Here is a 20,302-nt window from a genome sequence, read left to right on the forward strand (position 1 = left end):
CCAAGTGCCCACATAAAGTAAATGGAGAAAGAAAACATTAGAGACTAAAGAGCACACCTGAAAGGTCTAGAAAAAAAGAGGCAGATTCACCCAGGAGGAATAAAAGACTGGAAACAATCAAACTGAGGGCTGAAATCAACAAAATAGAAACACAGAAAACAATACAAAGAATCAATGAAACAAAAAGCTGGTTCCTGGAGAAAATCAACAAGATTGATAAACCCCTATCCAAACTAATCAAATGGCAGAGAGAAAACACAAATTAACAAGATCAGAAATGTAACGAGGGACATAACCACAGACACAGAGGAAATTCAGAGAATCATTAGATCTTACTACAAAAGCCTATATGCCACCAAAGTGGAAAATGTGAAAGAAATGGACACTTTTTTAGATCCGTACCATATTAAAATTAAATCGAGATCAGGTGAACAGTTTAAATAGACCTGTAAGTCTCAAGGAATTAGAAGCTGTCATCAGAAATCTCCTTACCAAAAAAAGACCCGGAACAGATGGTTTAAATGCAGATTTCTACCAGAACTTCCAAGAGGAGCTAATACCTATACTCTTTAATGTGTTTCACAAAATAGAAACAGAAGAGTCATTGCCAGACTCCTTTTATGAAGCTACACTCACCCTGATACCAAAACCACACAAACACTTAACCAAGAAAGAGAATTACAGACCAATCTCTCTCATGAACGTCGATGCAAAAATTCTCAATTAAATACTGGCAAACCAAATCCAAGAATAGATCCAAAAAATTATCCATTATGATCAAATGGGCTTCATCCCAGGGAGGCAGGGCTGGTTTAACATATGAAAATCGATCAGTGTAATCCATTATATAAATAAATTGAAGGAAAAACAACATATGATCATTTTATTAGATGCTGAAAAAACAATTGACAAAATTCAACACCCCTTTATGATAAAGGTCTTGGAGAGATTAGGGATACAAGGTTCATTCCTAAATATAATAAAAGTAATATACAGCAAGCCAAAAGCTGACATTAAATTAAACAGAGGGAAACTCAAAGCTATTCCACTATAATCAGGAAAAAGACAAGGCTGTCCACTCTCTCCATACCTCTTCAATATAGTGCTTGAAGTTCTAGAAAAGCAATAAGACAGCATAAGGAGATCAAGGGGATTCGAATTGGAAAGGAAGAATTCAAACTTCCGTTATTTGCAGATGATATGATAGTGTACATGAGCGACCCCAAAAACTCTACCAAAGAATTTCTACAGCTGATAATCACCTTTAGTAATGTGGCAGGATACAAGGTCAACTCCAAAAAATCATTGCCCTTCTATATATTAAGAAAAAAAAAAGCAGAGAGGGAAATTAAAGAAACATTACTTTTCACAATAGCCACAAATAGCATAAAGTATCTTGGGGTAACTCTAACTAAGGCAGTGAAAGATCTATTTGACAAGAACTTTAAGTCTTTGAAGAAAGAAATTGAAGACAATACCAGAAAATGAAAGGATCGCCCATGCTCTTGGATTAGGAGGATCAACATAGTAAAAATGGCAATTCTACCAAAAGAAATCTATAGATTCAATGCAATCCCCATCAAAATCCCAACAAAATTCTTCACAGACTTTGAGAGAACAATAATCAACTTTATATGGAAAAACAAAAAACCCAGGATAGCCAAAACAATCCTATACAATCAAAGTACTTCCGGAGGCATTATCATCCCTGACGTCAAACTCTATTACATAGCTACAGTAATAAAAACAGCTTGGTATTGGCATAAAAACAGAGATGTTGACCAATGGAATCGAATTGAAGACCAGGATATTAACCCACAAACCTATGAACACCTGATTTTTGACAAGGTAGCTAAAAGTATACAATGGAAGACAGAAAGCATCTTCAACAAATGGTGCTGGCATAATTGGATGTCAACCTGTAGAAGAATAAAAGTAGATCCATATCTATCACCATGTATAAAACTCAAGTCCAAATGGATTAAAGACCTCAATATTAATCTGAGCACAGTGAACCTGAGAGAAGAGAAAGTGGGAAGTAGACTGCAACACATGAGCACAGGAAAATACTTCCTACATAGAACCCCAGTAGCACAGACAATAAGAGCAACAATGAGTAAATGGGACCTCCTGAAACTGAGAAGCTTCTGTAAAGCCAAGGATACTGTCATTAAGACAAAATGGCAACCTACTGATTGGGAGAAAATCTTCACCAACCCCACATCAGATAAAAGTCTGATCTGCAAAATATATAAAGAACTCAAGAAACTAGACTTTAAAACTGTAATTAACCCAATTAAAAAATGGGGTACTGAACTGAACAGAGAATTCTCAACAGAGGAAGTCCAAATGGCCAAAAGACACTTAAGGTCATGCTCAACCTCCTTAGTGATCAGGGAAATGCATATCAAAACAACTTTGAGATACCATCTTACACCTATCAGAAAAGCTAATATCAAAAACACCAATGATAGCCTATGCTGGAGAGGATGTGGAGTAAGGGGAACAGTCATTCATTGTTGGTGGGAATGCAAACTTGTGCAACCACTTTGGAAATCAGTGTAGCAATTTCTCAGGAAACTGGAGTCAGCCTGCCTCAGGAACCAGCAATTCCACTCTTGGGAATATACCCAAGAGATGCCCACTCATACTATAAAAGCATTTGTTCAACTATGTTCATACAGATTTTATTTTATGCCAGTCCCTTGTGGTTTTTATTACTATTGCCTGCAGTACAAATTGAAATCAGGAATGGTGATATCTCCAGCAGTTCTTTTATTGTTCAAGATTATTTTAGCTCTCCTGTTTTTTTTTCTTTTTTTTTTCTTTTTTCTTATTGTTCTTGCATCTGAAGTTTGAGACTGTAATCTATAAAGAATTGTGTTGTAATTTTAATGGGTGTTGCATTGAATTTGTGTTTTGCTTTGGTAGGGTGTCCATTTTTACAATGTTAATCCTACCAATCCATGAGTATGGGAGATCTTTCCATCTTCTGATATCTTCTTCAATTTCTTTCTTGAAAGACTTTAACTTTTGATCATACCACAAGGGACTGGCATAAAAAATGACACAAAGACCCAAACATAAAACAAGAAACCTATGGACACCTAAATTTTGAAGATTAACACACACACACACACACACACACACACACACACAATGTGAATGGGGAAGGGAGGTAAGAGAGAGGGAGAGAATTTGGGGAGAGACAGTTGAGGGATAAAGCATGTGAAGGGGATCCTAATAAGGTCTCCTGATAATGGGGTATACATAGTCTCAACTGGGCCTTCTTTTGTCATTAAACACACTTCCAGTACCGAGACTGGATTGCATCCAACTGAGTTTTTGATCAAGAGGGTTCCATGGAATTCTCCCAAATCCTAGGCTTTTGCTAAAAATAATGGGTTCTTCTTTGCACATTGAGAGTGGTCCTCCATGTCAGGACGACACCTACAAGCTCTCTGAACATGGAGAAGTTGAGCTGGTCTCTACGTGGAGTCTTCAGCCCTAGAGTCTAGTGCTTTCGGTGCTGGAAGGTCCTCTGCAGGCTAACAAAAATGTAAATACTACCTGAGTCCCAAATCGTCTCATCTACAATCTATCCTGCCTGCTTAATGCTCCGGGGAAGTACTAGCACAGAACTTATGGTCATAGCTAACCAATGTTTTATTTGATCTAAGACCTCCTCCATAAGAAAGAATCCATACCAAACACTTCTTGAGTAACTAAGAACTAGAGATTAGATAGCCCACAGACCACCTAGGGTAAAACCAAACACTACTGGTAAATAAATACGACAGACAGACAGGAAGGTTTAACATGAAGGGCCAGGCCTTCTTGTTGGGGTTTCTGTCCCACCCCATACCCCACAGCCTGAAAGCCCCAAAGAAATAACACAGAGATCTCTATAAGTTATAAAGCTGATTGGCTTATTAGGTCTTGCCTCTCACTGGCTAACTCTCGCATCTTGATTAACCCATTTTTCTGATCTATGTTAGCCATGTGGCTCAGTACCTTTTTTGGTGATTGCAGATCACATCCTGCTGCTTCGGTGGTCTGGGCAGGAGTGGGAGGAATCAACTTCCTCCTTCCCAGAATTCTCCTATTCTCATTACATCATTTCTACTTCCTATCTGGTTTTCACACCTATACTTTCTGCCTGGCCAATCAGTGTTTATTTCAAACATGATTGACAGATTACAGACAATTCTCTTGCACCAGGAAGGAAGGAGAGGAAGAAGAAATGTAGAGACGGAGGCAGGGAGGGTGGGAGGCAGTGAGAGAGGAAGAGAGGGAGGGAGGAAGGGAGGCAGGAAGTGAGAGAGGGAGAGAGGGAGGGAGGAAGGGCAGAAGGAAGGAAGGGAGGGAGGAAGGGTGGAAGGAAGAAAGGAAGGAAGGAAGGAAGGAAGGGAGGGAGGGAGGAAGGAAGGATGAAGGTATTATGCTATACTTGTAGACCAGTATTTTATCCAGTCATCATCCTATCTCTGTCAGCAGATGGGAACAGAGGCAGAGACTCACAGTCAGATATTAGGTGGAGAGTTTAAATTGAGCTCTCCATCAAATCCTCTCCCACAGAGCCGTGGGAATCACATAGAAGAAGATGACAACGAAAGAATATAAGACACAGAGGGAATGGAGGACACCAGGAGAACAAGACCCTGTATATTATTAATCAATCAAGGCTCATATGAGCTCACAGACACTGAAGCAGCAAGCACAGGGAATGCTCAGAGCTACAGCAGGTCCTCTGTGTATGTATTATAGCTATTAGTTTTACATTACTATGGGTCTCTTGACTGTCACAAGTGAGTCTCTGACTATTGTTCATGCTTTTGAGAATCTTTTCTTCCTACTGGGCTAGAATTATGGCTATGGAATATTAGTGCTATGGAAAAGAATTTTTTTAATGATGCCTGTTACTTAAATTTACAATAAATCCCCTAATGTTTAAATTAATGTGTTTGTAAAACCCAGAATCTTGGTTCCTAAATGTGAGATTACAGGGCTTTTTATTATTTATATCTTTAAAATTATTACTTTAATTGCTATATTTATTTTACTTCATAATTTCGTAAGAATTCACCACTCTATTCTAAACTTTATCTTTTTTTTTTTTTTTTTTTTTTTTTTTTTTGGTTTTTCGAGACAGGGTTTCTCTGTGCTTTTGGAGCTTGTCCTGGAACTAGCTCTTGTAGACCAGGCTGGTCTTGAACTCACAGAGATCCACCTGCCTCTGCCTCCCTAGTGCTGGGATTAAAAGCGTGCACCACAGCCGCACGGCTTAAACTTTATCTTTTTTTTTTTTTTTGTTTTTGGTTTTGGTTTTTTAAAGACAACCTGAGGCAAGTTCCATGTACAACTTGTATCTCTAAGATGCCATTTTACCACACGTGATAAAAATAATAAAAAAAAATATAGCTTACAGAAGAATAAAAGTCTTGCTTAGGTTGTCAGGAACACATATTTCCTTTGAGTATTTTTCTAATATTTAGAACACTTGTCTTAGTGAACTTGTGTAATCAATTACATTCCATTAATTTTCATCATTTCAGTAACTAAGCTTTTGTACACTAGATGGTGCTAATACCCCACCACCACTGCAGCAAAAAACCTGGTGCTTCAAAATGTGAGCTCTCTGAAAATGAAGATTCCTTCTGTTTTCAGGTACTGTTGAGACCTTCTTCCCTTCAAATGAACGTGTTGTTTGTTCTTGTTTAGATTCTCAACATAACATGGACCAGTAACTCGTGTTATAGATAAAATCATTAATGATTCACCATATTTCTACAATGAGAGTTAGATGTGTCTTATGATGGTGACAGACAACAGGGCTTCTCAAGTTCCACTGAAAAATATTCTCAGAGTTCTAAATAGGCTGTAACAAGTTCTTTTATATCATATAGTCTATTTTATATAAATATGCAAAAAATTTTCTTGAAATAGATGGGAAATTGTTAGCAAAATAGAGCAGGCATCTATTAAACAGGGAGCACAGCAATGGGAAAATGAAAAACACTTTCAGGGGGATGATTCACCTTAAAACCCCTGAAAAGGGGGCACGCCTTCTGTATTCAACCACCAGTGAATGGGTGGACTCACCTTTCTTGTGCCTACATACTTATTCAGGTCAGAACAAATAAAGTCTGATCCTGTGTGTTTGCAATAATGTAACTGACAGTTTATGGTGCTTTTGAAAACCACCTGTGCTGATTTTCTCCATACTTGTCTGAATTAGAAACATCCCTGTGTATAGGTTTCACTATCTGATAACAGGACCCTTTTTTTTTTACTTTATCTTGAGGGAGATAATTGTGTAATTTTTAAAAGTTAAAGCAAATATCTGATATTTAGTAATTATGATTCACCAGTTTTTCATATTCAAATTTTAAAGAAGTAATGTGCACACACAAACAAGATACAATTCCCTATTTCCAATTGCAATTTGTTTCTAAATGACTGTTTGAAAAATTCTTGCAGAAATGAAATAAATATTAATGAATTTTCATATTTTGTAAGACATATCTCTTGTACCCACACTTTTAGTAGATAAAAATCAAAGGAAGCCTCTTTGTTTATTTACTAAAGCTTCTTAAAAGTTTTTAGAGTTTTCTATTTCCATCCATTTGCATGCAAAATTTGAGAAGTCATTGTTTTTTTACCGCAGCGTAGTACTCTAATATGTAGATATTCCACACTTTCTTCATCCATTCTTCCATTGAAGGGCATCTAGGTTGTTTCCAGGTTCTGGCTATTACAAATAATACTGCTATGAACATAGTTGAACAAATGCTCTTGTCGTATGATAGGGCATCTCTTGGGTATATTCCCAGGAGTGGTATTGCTGGGTCCAGGGGTAGGTTGATACCGAATTTCCTGAGGAACCGAAACACCGATTTCCAAAGTCGTTGCACAAGATTGCATTCCCACCAGCAATGGATGAGGGTACCCCTTCCTCCACAGCCTCTCCAGCAAAGGCTATCATTGGTGTTTTTGATTTTAGCCATTCTGACAGGTGTAAGATGATATCTCAAAGTTGTTTTGATTTGCATTTCCCTGATCGCTAAGGAGGTTGAGCATGACCTTAAGTGTCTTTTGGCCATTTGAACTTCCTCTGCTGAGAATTCTCTGTTCAGTTCAGTGCCCCATTTTTTAATTGGGTTAATTAGCATTTTAAAGTCTAGTTTCCTGAGTTCTCTATATATTTTGGAGATCAGACCTTTGTCTGTGGCGAGGTTGGTGAATATCTTCTCCCAGTCAGTAGGTTGCCTTTTTGTCTTGGTGACAGTGTCCTTTGCTTTACAGAAGCTTCTCAGTTTTAGTAGGACCCATTTATTCAATGTTGCCCTTAATGTCTGTGCTGTTGGGGTTACACATAGGAAGCGATCTCCTGTGCCCATCTCCTGTAGGGTACTTCCCAGACAGAGACCCACACTGAAGCACTGGACTGAGCTCCCAAGGTCCCAATGAGGAGCAAAAGGAGGGAGAACATGAGCAAAGAAGTCGGGACCACGAGGGGAGCACCCACCCACTGAGACAGTGGAGCTTATCTATTGGGAGCTCACCAAGGCCAGCTGGACTGGGACTGAAAAACCATGGGATAAAACTGGACTCTCTGACCATGGCGAACAATGAGGGCTGATGAGAAGCCAAGGACAATGGCACGGGGTTTTGAACCTATGTAATGTGCTGACTTTGTGGGAGCCTAGCCAGTTTGGATGTTCACCTTCCTAGAAATGGACGGAGGGGGGAGGACCTAGGACTTACCACAGGGCAGGGAACCCTGACTGGTCTTTGGACTGGCAAGGGAGGGGGAGAGGAGTGGGGGGAGGGGGAGAAGGGTGGGAGGAGGGGGAGAAGGGTGGGAGGAGGGGGAGGGAAATGGGAGGCTGGGAGGAGTAGGAAACATTTTTTTTCTCCTTTTCTCAATTAACAAAAAGTTTTTAGAAAAAAATAGACGGTATCAATTTAAAAATATTATCTATTAATAGATGGTTGAATATGCTACAATTGAAAGCTACAAGTTCCTTAGAAAAAATGAAACAAATGAATAAAATAGAAGTATCAAAATAGGTATTTTCATTACATTTCCCTTCTGCCTTCTTATTGATATAAACATATATTAATTTTATGACTATTTGGTGAGCCAAAGAGATTTTCTTAATTAAAAATATTCAGAGTAATTTATGAATAGTGGAAGGATATAGAGTTTGTTATATTTTGAACAAATAAATATTACTTGCAATAAAATACCTTAAAAAACAAACTATAAAAATTTAGGTTCAAATGACACTTAAGAAATTTGAAAATATAAATTTGTATTTCTAAAATATAAAGGGATAATCACATCGCTTAATTGTAAAAATGTTAACCTTGAGGAAAGCATAGATCATAAAGGGTACATGCCGAAACCTCACAGAAATTGTCAGGAGAAGCTGGCAGTTGTGTCATTGTGAGGAGGCAGCATGAAATGCATTCATTCAAAACATCTGAAATGGGCACTGCTTGTACTGCAGTCTCCAAACACCAAGTATTATTTCAAGCACGTTGCTGTCTTTTTAAAATAAACTGTTAGTTTATATTGAATGGTTTTCCTTAGGCTTGAAAGACTGCCTCAAAAAGTAGCTTACCTGCAGGATGGAACAAATAAATATAGCCAGTTAGATAGCAAAAATTCAGAGCGTTATCAGTAAGATCCAGAGGATAAGGATGAAAACAAAAGGGAAGCAACTCTTTTCCAAACTGTAGTGGTATTTATTATTTAATAATAAAGCTTACCTGAGGATCAGAAAATTAAAACAGCCACACTGGCCAGTCTTACAGACCAGGCAGCAATGACACACAACTTTAATCCCAGTAGCAATATTAATTTGCCATAGAAACCAACCAGACAGTAATGGTACATGCCCTTAATCCCAGAATTAGAGAGGATTATAAAATGGGAGGAGACAGCTCTCAGTCTCAATGTCATCCTGAGATTCCTGGAGGCAGGATCACCACATCAGATCGAGGTCTAGGTAACAACCAGTGGTGGCTGCTTTGCTTTTCTGGTCTTCAGGTTAAACCCCAATATCTGTCTCTGAGTTTTTCATGACCATGCTTTATGAAACCTTACTCCTAAAGTTAACTTGTAGAAGTTAAGGAGACTTTACTTGGATCTGTAGAGGTGAGTTTCTGTTTTACAGAACCACTTTATTTCTTTCTGTATAACTTATATTTTCCCAAACCATTAACCTTTTGCCATCATCTGACTAACTTCCTATGCAGTTTTCAAAATCTGCCTACATGAGGCTCCATGCCTTTTAACATATTGGAGAAGGGAGATTGTTATTTGAGACCAGCTTGTGCTGTTTAGTATGACTCTGTTTCAGATAAACAACGTAAAACTAAAGCAGCAAAAGTATATCTAGCAAACGTCATTGGTGCTGGAGAATTGTCTATAATCTGTCAATCATGTTTTAAATAAATGCTGATTGGCCAAGCAGCAAGTATAGGCAGGTCAATCAGGCAGGAAGTAAAGGTAGGGCGATGAGAACAGGAGAATTCTGTGAAGGAGGAAGCCCATTTCTCGCATTCCTGCCCAGATCACTGAAGAAGCAAGATGTGATCTACCCTGCTGAAAAAGGTACTGAGCCACGTGGCTAACATAGATAAGGATAATGGATTAATATACGCTACAAGAGCTAATAAGAAGCCTGAGCTAATGGGCCAATCAGTTTATAACTAATGGAGACCTCTGTGTGATTTTCTTTGGGGCTTGCCAGCTGTGGGGTACCGGGTAGGACAGAAACCTCAACAAGTCAGCCCTCATGTTACATCCTCTCTCCCTCCTGACCCATTCTAATTTTTATTTTTAATTTTACTTTTAAATTAGTATACAGAGGGTTAGATTTTATTATCACCCCCCATCCCATACCATGAGACAGTGATTTTCTGTGTAGTCCTGGATGTCCTGGAAGTCAATTTGAAGCCAAGCTGGCCTTGAACTCACAAAGGTCTATCTGCTTCTGCCTCCCTAGTACTGGGATTTAAGGCATGCTCCACCCCACCTGGCTTTTCTTACAGTTTTTCAAAACTGGGAGGAAAAAAAAGACAAGGAAACCATTGTCTGGTGAATTTGAAGGCCTGTTGTCTGCATTGACAACTCTCCACAACCATACTGTTCATCTATTCATCTCCCAAATTGTTGTGTTCTAGCCGCCCTCATTCCCCCTGACAGACAGGGGAACTTCCTTGTGGCCAGTGATTTTCCTGCAGAAGCTTCCTAATATAAAACACTTTAGCTGGGGCAAAATGAAGGTTGCTGTTCTTCCACCTGAAAAGAAGCTTCTGTGTCTCAATCCCAGCACCCCCAGCCAGTCTAGGCATTCAGGCTGCCCTTGCTGCAGCACCAAGTGTGAGTCTATATTGCAGTGTTTCAGTCAGAAACCTCTTGCATTTAGGGCAAAGTATAAAAAGTTCTTAGGAATCTTTGAAGGGGTGTTTCTACAATCATCCTCTGTCTATTGCATTTCCAGTTAGCACTGTTTGTGAGAAACTAAGCTTTCTAAGTTAATATGTCAAAACAAAAGTGCTCTGTCAAATTCTTGTGCTCTTTTTTATTATTTCCAGGTAGAAATTTCCTTTTATTCCCCTCTGGTTACTTGACTTTCTCTGAAATTATTTTTTTTTAATTCATTTTAACCAAAATGTAACAGTTTTCTCCCAGTTACCTTGTGTATTTTTCATGTGCTAAGTTCTGAGAAGAACTGAAGAACTGGGTGAGCCACACATCAGTCAACTGAGCACACATGACTTGGTTGTCAGCATCTCCTCATATAATGAAAGGTAGGTGTGGTGCGTGCGTGCGTGCTTGTGTGTGTGTGTGTGTGTGTGTGTGTGTAGAGGAAAGTGGTAACAACTTATTGACAATTAGAGATAGCCAACAAAAATGGATTAACCTGGAGGGTGGGGAGATTTCAAAATTGAGCAATCTAAGTCCAAAATGAATACTATTTACTATGTGGCAATTTCTACCTCAGAATAACTCTAGATCACAATACCTAAGAGTTGCAGTTTAAAATTATATTCAGGTAAAGGGCATGCGCATTTCTAGAATATGGCTGTGCTAAAAATAAGCAAGGTTTTCCATCACAATCCACCCTACTCCCTGCCTGTGAGCAGTTTCTCCAGTCTTTGACAACTTCCACAGCATTTCACACTGAAATGCTTCCTGTCTCAGAAAAACTTGGTTGCTTACCACTGCCCAGTCTCATCCTCTATCAGTGAAATTTTACACAGAATAAGTTTCACAGAATATCACTAAATTTAACTGTATTGTCTCTTTCATGTAAATTACAGGTTGGTTGGGTTTGTGATACTATAAACATGTCAGGTATGTTAAGAGTTGCAGAAGAGAAAACACAGAAGAGAAATGGGACACAGAACAATGCCAAAAAGCACCAGTTAAGGAAATGCAACACAATTCTTGAAAACATGGGTCTTGTGGGTAAGGGTTATTTGTCCTACTGAAATTAAAACCTAATTTGGATAATTAACTAATATTGCCCATTTTTCTAGCTTACATAAAGATCTACAACACTCACATACTCTCTTAGGGTGGATTGTGAAGAAGCAAATGTCTGCATAACTGGACCTCTAGCCCCTGGGACTGTGATGACGACCATGGAGACGTTGTGTAAATGTCTAGACTGTGCGGGGACCTTACTACACAGGGCACATGTTTTCCTGACCTTGTCTCTGTAGCTTTTTCTTATGAAAATCTAAATTCAAGGATCAAAAAAGAATGTCTATGCTGTCTTCTCTTTTACATTCCTGATTTTTTTTATTTTTATATACTTTACTGTTTTTAATCGAGTTATACATTTCCCTACTTTCCCTAGGGAAATGTCAGAGTCTCCTTCCTTCCATGGCTTGTGATGAAAGGATTACTTCCCTTTACTTACAATTCTCAGATTCAGCACAGGGAGGCTCTGTTTGCTTAATTGTAAAGCTATAGCTTTGCAAGTGGAAGGGGATTATTTAATTTGCAACAGGTGCTTCCTTTGTAGTTGTGAATTCTTTCCCCTTTGCCCCAAAGAAGAAAGTCAAAGAAATTTCAAGGATGGGTGAATTCAGCGTTTTTAATATGTCTTCCCGCTTTGAAACTATTATGATACTCACAGTTTAGACTGCAGCAGTAATTCTAATTATTCACTATAATTTAAAATAAAGGAAATGTTTAAAAGGTGCATACATGTAAGTCCTGGCTTATGCTATGACTTATCAAGTTTACAAACCCTTGATAGGAACATAAAGGCAAGATGCCAAGATTGGTTTCATGAGTAACCTAAACCATTGCAGACACATCTTTTTACTATGTAAATCCACATTATTTTCTAATTTCTATGGAAATTCCTATTTTTTTACTATTATTTCTTTTAACTACAATATCATTACATTTTCCCATTCCTTTTGTCACTCCCTTACCTCCCATATAAACCTTCTCGCTCTCTTTCAAATTAATGGACTCTTATTTTCATCATTGTTATTACCTGCATATATGATATTCATATATTTTTCTAAATATAACTTGTTCAGTTTGTATAATGTTACTCTATTACATGTTTTAAGGACTGGTCACTTCTCTTTTAATCAAAGATTTTTTTTCTTTTCTACTTCGGAAGAAAATTATTTATGGCTTCTTTAAAAGGTTTTAACAATCTGGAATTTAAAAGAATTTTTACCCATTCTTCTAAAGAAGGACCAGCTATTCCTGTTAATTTAGTTGAGAAATGGTGATAAAAACCTGAGCAGGTGTTTCTAGATGTTGAATTCTAGTAAGTCGGAAGCTCAGACTGGAGGACGAGGAGTACAAGGCCAGCTTGGGTCATAAGATAAAACTCTATCTCAAACAATAAAAGTGAAGACTGGAGGAATGGGTTTTGTGGTTTTCAGTTACTATGATGGTGGTGGCACACACACCTTTTTAAAATTTATTTTATTGAGCTATACATTTTTCTCTGATCCCCTTTCTTCCTCTCCCCTTTCCTTCTACTCTCTCCCATGATACCCACACTCCCAATTTACTCAGGAGATCTTATCTTTGTCTACTTTCCATGTAAATTCAATCGATGTATGTCTTTCTCAGGGTCCAGGTTGTTGTCTAGGTTCTCCGGGATTGTGAATTCTAGGCTGGTTTTCTTTGCTTTATGTCAAAAGCCACTTATGAGTGAGTACATATGATATTTGTTTTTCTGGGTCTGGGTTACCTCACTCAATATGATGTTTTATAGATCCATCCATTTGCTTTCAGTTTTTAAGATGTCACGATTTTTTTCTTCTGTGGAGTACTCCACTGTGTAAATGTACATTTTCCTTATCCATTCTTTGGTCAAGGAGCATTTAGGTTGTTTCCAGGTTCTGGCTATAACTAAAAATGCTGCTATGAACATAGTTGAGCACATCTACTTGTGATATGATTAAGAATCATTTGGGTATATACCCAAAAGTGGTATTACTGGATCTTAGAGAAGATTGTTTCCTAATTTTATGAAAAATAGCCATACTGATATCCATAGGGGCTGTACCAGCTTTCACTACCAATAGAAATACAGGAGTGTTCCCTTTACCCCACATCTTCTCTAACATAAGTTCCCATCAGTGTTTTTGAACTTGGTCATTCTTACAGGTGTAAGATGGAATCTCAAAGTTGTTTTGATTTCCATTTCTCTGACGGCTAAGGATGTTGAGCATTTTATCAATAATCTTTCAGACATTTTAGATTCCTTTGCTGAGGAGTTCTCTGTTTAGGTCTACCCCATTTTTAAATTAGATTATCTGTTTTTGTTTTTTTTTATGACCAATTTATTGAGTATATTATTGTAACCAGTCCTCATCTTTAATCCCAGCACTGAGGAAACAGAGGCAGGTGTGTCTCTGTAAATTTGAGGCCAGCCTGGCATATAAAGCTATATCCAGGACAGGTGCCAAAGTTACACAGAGAAACTCTGTCTCGAAAATAGAAAAAAAAAAGATGGGGCAAACTCTACACTACTGTGAACATAGAATGAAAGAAAAAGTATGAGCACTTTCCATATAAATTCTTTTTCTTAAGGAAAAAAATAGTTTACATCACAGTTAACATTTTGCCATTTATCATAGCATTTTAAATAAAAGCATAAATAACTTTTCCTTCTAATCTCTAAAGGGTACCTATTATTAATTCATAATTAATATATGTAAGATCAAATTTTCTAAATCAAAGTCAAATTAAACTTGAAAACATCTTACACTTAAAATAACATAATATAGAATTAAATGAATTCTCCATTCTATGATTAAAATCTTGAAGCCTAAAAGAACGTTTTTGTTCTTTAGACCTCCAGGATCAAAGAACACTTATCTCCCCTGGAAGTCTGCAGTGGTTATTTGGTTGTGATTCTGCACAAATTTAATTGGTTTGTTTCAGTAATTTTGGGCTGTGGACAATTTCACACAATATCCAATTGTGAGGGTAAAATGTGTGCTTGGAAAACTTGGGTATAATCCATTCTCCAGAACTGAAATTACACAGCTTAATTAAGGAACTCTTATGTTACAGGTTGTCCTGTAAATCTTACCCAATCTGAACAGCATGTGATTTTGCAAGAATCAGCATTTAAAGTTCCCAGGAGCTAGGAGCGTAAACACAGGCAGGTCCTATACTAAAAATATATTAGGCAGCCTTGACATATGGAAAAGCGAGGACAAAGACAAAGCTAGGTTCATAGTTCTTCCCTTTTAAAATTTTTGTTAAATTTGTACTTTTCTTTTTTGTTTTTAATATGGGCAGGTGTGATATCCTGTGGCCATGCTTGCCTATGGAAACTGGAACATGGCCTGCAGAAGGTGTTTTTCTTGCTTTCACCTTGTAGGTTCCATGGATTTAACTCAAGTAGTCAGATTCTGTTGCAAGAAAGTTCATTAACCAGTTCAGCCTTCCTGTTGGTCCAGTTAATCTTGGTTTTGGAAGAATGTTGATATTTATCAAAGCAGAAGTGATTTATGAAATGCTTGCCTCTTCTTCCAGGCTTAGGAAAGCATTAGGGTAGCATTTCACAATCATTTTTTTAATCAGCCCAGTAGCCAGTGTCTGATGTTGGAAAAAGAAACAATCGAAACTATTGAAGCATATATGTAACAATTTTAATTGATTCAAGTTCTGTTGCATGGGGGAATTCCTGTTAAGTTGACAGACTGTTGAAATTGTTTACTTTTCAGACAGACCCAGGCTACTAGCCAAGCTAAGAATGAAGAGGGAGCTCTGTGTCCACTGAATGTCCATGAAACTTCTCACACCTGTCTCTTCATTGTGTGAATTTGTGAATATCATAAGGTTACTCTACATAATGCTTTTAATATTAAACTCCTTCATCTCTTACTGTAAAGCCCTTGGAACAGTAATGTGGATAGTGCAGCCCAGCTCACAAGTAAGAACGAGCACCGCATTTCAATACATAATGATGAAAAATCATATCCAACAATAACAAGAAAATCAGCTGGAATCCATGGTATGAGGATTTTAAATCATTAACATTAATTTTTCATGTAAATTGGAGGGTACTTCCTTATAATATTTAAATTCCACTTAGTGTTTATATAAAAGCTTGATTTAATTTCTATAATTTCTTAAGATTTAAGAATTAGTTAAAAATAAAATAGATATTTGTTTATAATATATACCTTCAAAAATATCTCTGTATGAACATAGACCATTAATGTAAAAGACCAAAACATTGACTTATGACAAGAAAAAAGGTTGAGTTATAGTTAATAATATCAACACTGCTTTAGAAATCTTAGCCAATATAATCATATCTCATTTTAATAATAATACTTATATTTAATAATACTTATATTTTCATTTATATGAAAATGAATGCTTTAGTCTAAACGGTATCTGAATATAAGACTTATAAGCTAAAATTCAAAAAATAATATTACAAAATATAATTGAAAAGTTCATTCAAAAATATTCAACAAATTTATGGAACTTGATTAAAAGATATAACTGAGAAACCATATCTGTCTTTCTTGTCTAGAGAGGTACGTGTCCAGTTAGAGCTTGTTTGTTAATATTCTTCAGTGAGTAGAGGCCACAGCAAAGGCTCAAACTGCAAAGTGTTGGCTAAGTGAAACATCTGGAAAAATGATTAACATTGCGTTATTCACTTGATATAACAAGTGCTAAGTCAAGTTACTAGGACCTGTAACCTCAGCACATAGAGGGCTGACACAGGATTACGGTGAGTTTATGGACAAAGCAGAGTGTTAGTGAAAGACCCTCACCCACTGGGTGAAGGCCCAAGAGAGAGAAGTCCCCCGGCCCAATTAACCAGTCCAGCAGATGTAAGAAGCAAGAGGGTTTATTAAGGATCACGTGACCAGATGTCTCTAGTCTCCAAAGAGGCAGAGCAACCCGCCCGAACAGCAATTCCAGCAAGTTTTTATAGGTAAAATCCACAACATTAAAATAATGGATATAAGATACAAAACAATTGGATACAACATTTAGCATTTTGGGTCCGTTTTAGGCCATAGCTATTTGTTCCTTCTATTTCCCAGATATGCCATAAAAACCCCAAACCCTGTACTGGAAAGTCCCCAAGCCCTATCATGGGTGCTAGGTGTTTCTTGGCAGGCTGGTGGTGCAGGGTACCATGGTCAGGGTGCAAGTTTTGGCACTCAGGGCTGTTTTGCAAGTTTTGTACTTTTCCACTGCTGATCTAGGGCATATGTTTAAAGCAATTGCAAACAGGATTTTTGAGTTGGTGTCTTACATTACAACACCCTATTTTTAAAATCCAGAACAACAAAAATAAGTCAATTGAATGCTTGTCACATCACTATGTACTAGAAAAGTGAACCCCTTCATTGAATAAAGCATATTATTTTGATGGAATTTAACTCAATGATAGAGTTGGAACTTCTCTTTTTGACATGGGGGAAGAGCTCTCACACTCACATTATACAGGCCACAAAAGAATTTCACAAGGGTATATGTTCCATATACACTCTTGGGAAAACAGAAACCAAATACATAAGATCTTACAAATGTCATATAAAGATTATGTGTCAAATTTTATAACCACTTTAGTTTCATACATGCCGTTCTTATGTATCAAACTTTAAAGTCATGGCAATCTCAGTTGTAAGTGATGGGTCATCTTGAAAGTTGCAGGTAAATGGATGGATCTACAAAACATCATATTGAGTGAGGCAACCAAGACCCAGAGAAACAAATATCTTATGTGGTCCCTCATAAATGACTTTTAGACATAAAGCAAAAAAAAAAAACAGCCTACAATTCACAAGAAGTTAAATAACAAAGAAGACCCTAAGAAAGACATACATGGATAATCTACATAGGAAGTAGAAAAAGACAAGATCTCCTGAGTAAATTGGAAGCATTGGGGACCTTGGGAGAGGGTTGAAGGGGACAGACAGGGAGGGGAACAGAGAAAAATATACTGCTCAATAAAACAATAAAAAAGAATTTTAAAAAGATAACACAAAGCAGAAAAAAAGACAAACCATGATCAAGAAATGCCATAAAAAGAATTATGCCTAAAATAAATTCACTCCCTAAAAAATTTGTAAAAGTTTTCACTAAGTACAGATATTTACATATTTCTCACTTGTTTTACATGAAGTATTTCAGGGACACTCATACAAAAAAGGGGTTTGTATTTCATGATGACTACAAGCTAAATGATTATACCGAACTATTACTTGCAAAAACATTTTTCAAGGACTGTTTGTGTTTTACATTGGGAGGAACCATCAATTATGGCAATCAAATGAACTGCTTGCAACCTTTAAACTTAGCACCAAAGGCCATTAAGTTACAGACCAGTAATTCCTTCACATTTTGTAGACTTTATTTCAATGGTTGCTATGAGAATTATTATCTCCAAATGTTATAGAGTGCAGCTCAGCCAGAATGGAGAAAGGCAATCTGTTTAAAACTTACCTTGTGCTACACAAACAGTCCATAACATAAGCCAGATAATTCTTGCTGATAGTCCCATGGTTTGGATCTTTCTTGGAGGCAGAGAAGTACAGCACCACCAGTCTCTGTTAAGAACTGTCCTTACTGCAGGGAAAGACTTGCCCCAAAGTGAAGTTGAAAGTCAGCTTAGGAAATCAGGATCACTAAATGATCTGCTCCCCAGCAACTTCTGCAAAGTAAACTAAAAACATAGACTACAAGTTTAGCCGCTTGAGTGTTTGATCCCTGCCCTTGCTGTGCCTGCCTGTGACCTGCTGATTATTATTGTAAATGCCAGCTTGTTTTCTTTGGAAACAAGTTCAGGTTTCTCGGAATGTGAGGAGCAGGGGCTGGTGATCACTTCTGGGTTTCATAACCACACAACAGAAAGCAGTGAAGGCTCTTTTAAAAGTCATTGGGGAGCTTCAGTTTGGCAGGGCTTTCAGGACCATAACCCAGGGACCAGTCAAGAAACTTCTGTCTTCATTTCTAACTGCTGTGCTCTCCAGTTTTCAATCAATGTCGCTGTCTCCAAGAACATGGACTCTATTTGTCTGTACTTAGTGTATGTAAGTGGGGGAGAACCAATTTGCTTCTTTGTTTAGTTAGAGTCCTTTACTCAGAAATTTATTTGAGACATCACTTTGCACAACATGGCTCTTGATTGTCAATTTTTGTTCTATGTAGTATTCAATTTGAATTTTGGACAAACTAATTTTAACTATATATATTACAAAACCTAAATGGTCATCCCTAAACACTTATATTGTAGAAACATTAATTAGACCCACTAGATTGTTGGTGTACACATATAATTCATATAAGATGCTGATTATAGAATAAGAGGTCAAGATTTAGAGAGGGGCAAGAAAGCCATAGGAAGAGTTGGAAGGGGGGAGAGAATTGTAGAAATCATTCAAATTCAGCATATTCATGTATAAAATTTTCAAAAATTCAAATTAAAAATTTGAAAGTAAGGCCTGAACAGTGTCCAAGAGCATCAGGCAGGCCCAAGTGACCTGCAGGAGAAGCAGTCAGATCCAAGCAATCTCTGGAAGCTGCATGCAGGAAAAGAGGCCTCTCTTTCTCATAGGCAGAGATACTATTTTGTAGGCATAGACTGCTGATTTGTTTCACAACCACCAATACCAAAAATCGTCATACAGAAACTTTATTAATTACAACACCGTTTGGCCAATTAGCTCATGCATTTTTATAGATAACTCTTTTTTTTAAGTATAATAAGGGGTATTTTATTTAAGAGGGGCTCACAGATCATAGTCCTCTGCAAGAACAGGGAATAGGAACTGAATCCAACATCGAGAAGAGAGGAGAGAGAGGGCAGGCATGCGAGCCTAGACCTTTTTTTTTTTTTTTTTTTTTTTTTTTTTTTTTTTTTTTTATTTTTTATTTTTTATTTTTTATTTTAATTTATTTATTTATTAAGAATTTCTGCCTCGTCCCCACAACCGCTTCCAGTTTCCCTCCCCCTCCCCCGATCAAGTCCCCCCCCCCTCATCTGCTCGAAGAGCAATCAGGGTTCCCTGACCTGTGGGAAGCCCAAGGACTGCCCACCTCTATCCAGGTCTCCTAAGGTGAGCATTCAAACTGCCTAGGCTCCCACAAAGCCAGTACGTGCAGTAGGATCAAAAACCCACTGCAATTGTTCTTGAGTTCTCAGTATTCCTCATTGTCCGCTATGTTCAGCTAGTCTGGATTTATCCCATGCTTTTTCAGACCTAGGCCAGCTGGCCTTGGTGAGATCCCAATAGAACATCCCCTTTTTAGTACCCCAAACCACGCTCAACCAGCCTCTTAAAGGCCATTGGCTGAAGGAGGTTCCCTATTACCTCCCCCTTTTGTCTAAATTGGAGAGTTCCAAACCTAATACAAAACTATATACAATAAGAACACATATCAAGTATAAAAATTAGAACTAGCATAGACAGTACTAAGCAAGAAACACATGTTAAATGTTTTAATAATTATTTTAACCTAAGGAGTCTAAGTCTCATATTATAAATGGCTTGATTAAGTCATAAGAAGAAAGTAACTACGACTGTCTTTTTTTTTTTTTTACACCATTGAAGACCTGAGAAGGAAGATGATATTACTTGAGTAGACAGCAAGGTAGCAAGTGCAATCAAGCAGCTTTGAAAATGCACAGAAAATGACAGAGAAAACTGGCTACCATTTTTAGAGGCAGGAAAATTGTCAAAATCATATTATTCTGTCTTGGAAAAGTTTGGCAGTCTTTTTTTTTTTTTTTAAATCAGGTTTGTCCAGTCCGGA

General features: G+C 37.4%; 1 protein-coding gene across 1 annotated transcript in view; it reads right to left on the minus strand.

Moving 5' to 3' along the window:
* Positions 1 to 18,185, minus strand: part of LOC121446120 (complement factor H-like) — a 70,606-nt gene extending 52,421 nt beyond the window's left edge. Inside the window, exon 1 of the mRNA XM_041648518.1 lies at positions 17,993 to 18,185. Within this exon, the coding sequence (XP_041504452.1) occupies positions 17,993 to 18,050 (58 nt within the window). The 5' untranslated portion in view covers positions 18,051 to 18,185. The remainder of the gene's footprint in view (positions 1 to 17,992) is intronic.
* Between the last annotated feature and the right edge of the window lie 2,117 nt (positions 18,186 to 20,302).

This window comes from Microtus oregoni, unplaced genomic scaffold (genome assembly GCF_018167655.1).
Source record: "Microtus oregoni isolate MIOR12 unplaced genomic scaffold, Mior012 000003F_ref0000135, whole genome shotgun sequence".
Classification (NCBI taxonomy): Eukaryota; Metazoa; Chordata; class Mammalia; order Rodentia; family Cricetidae; genus Microtus; species Microtus oregoni.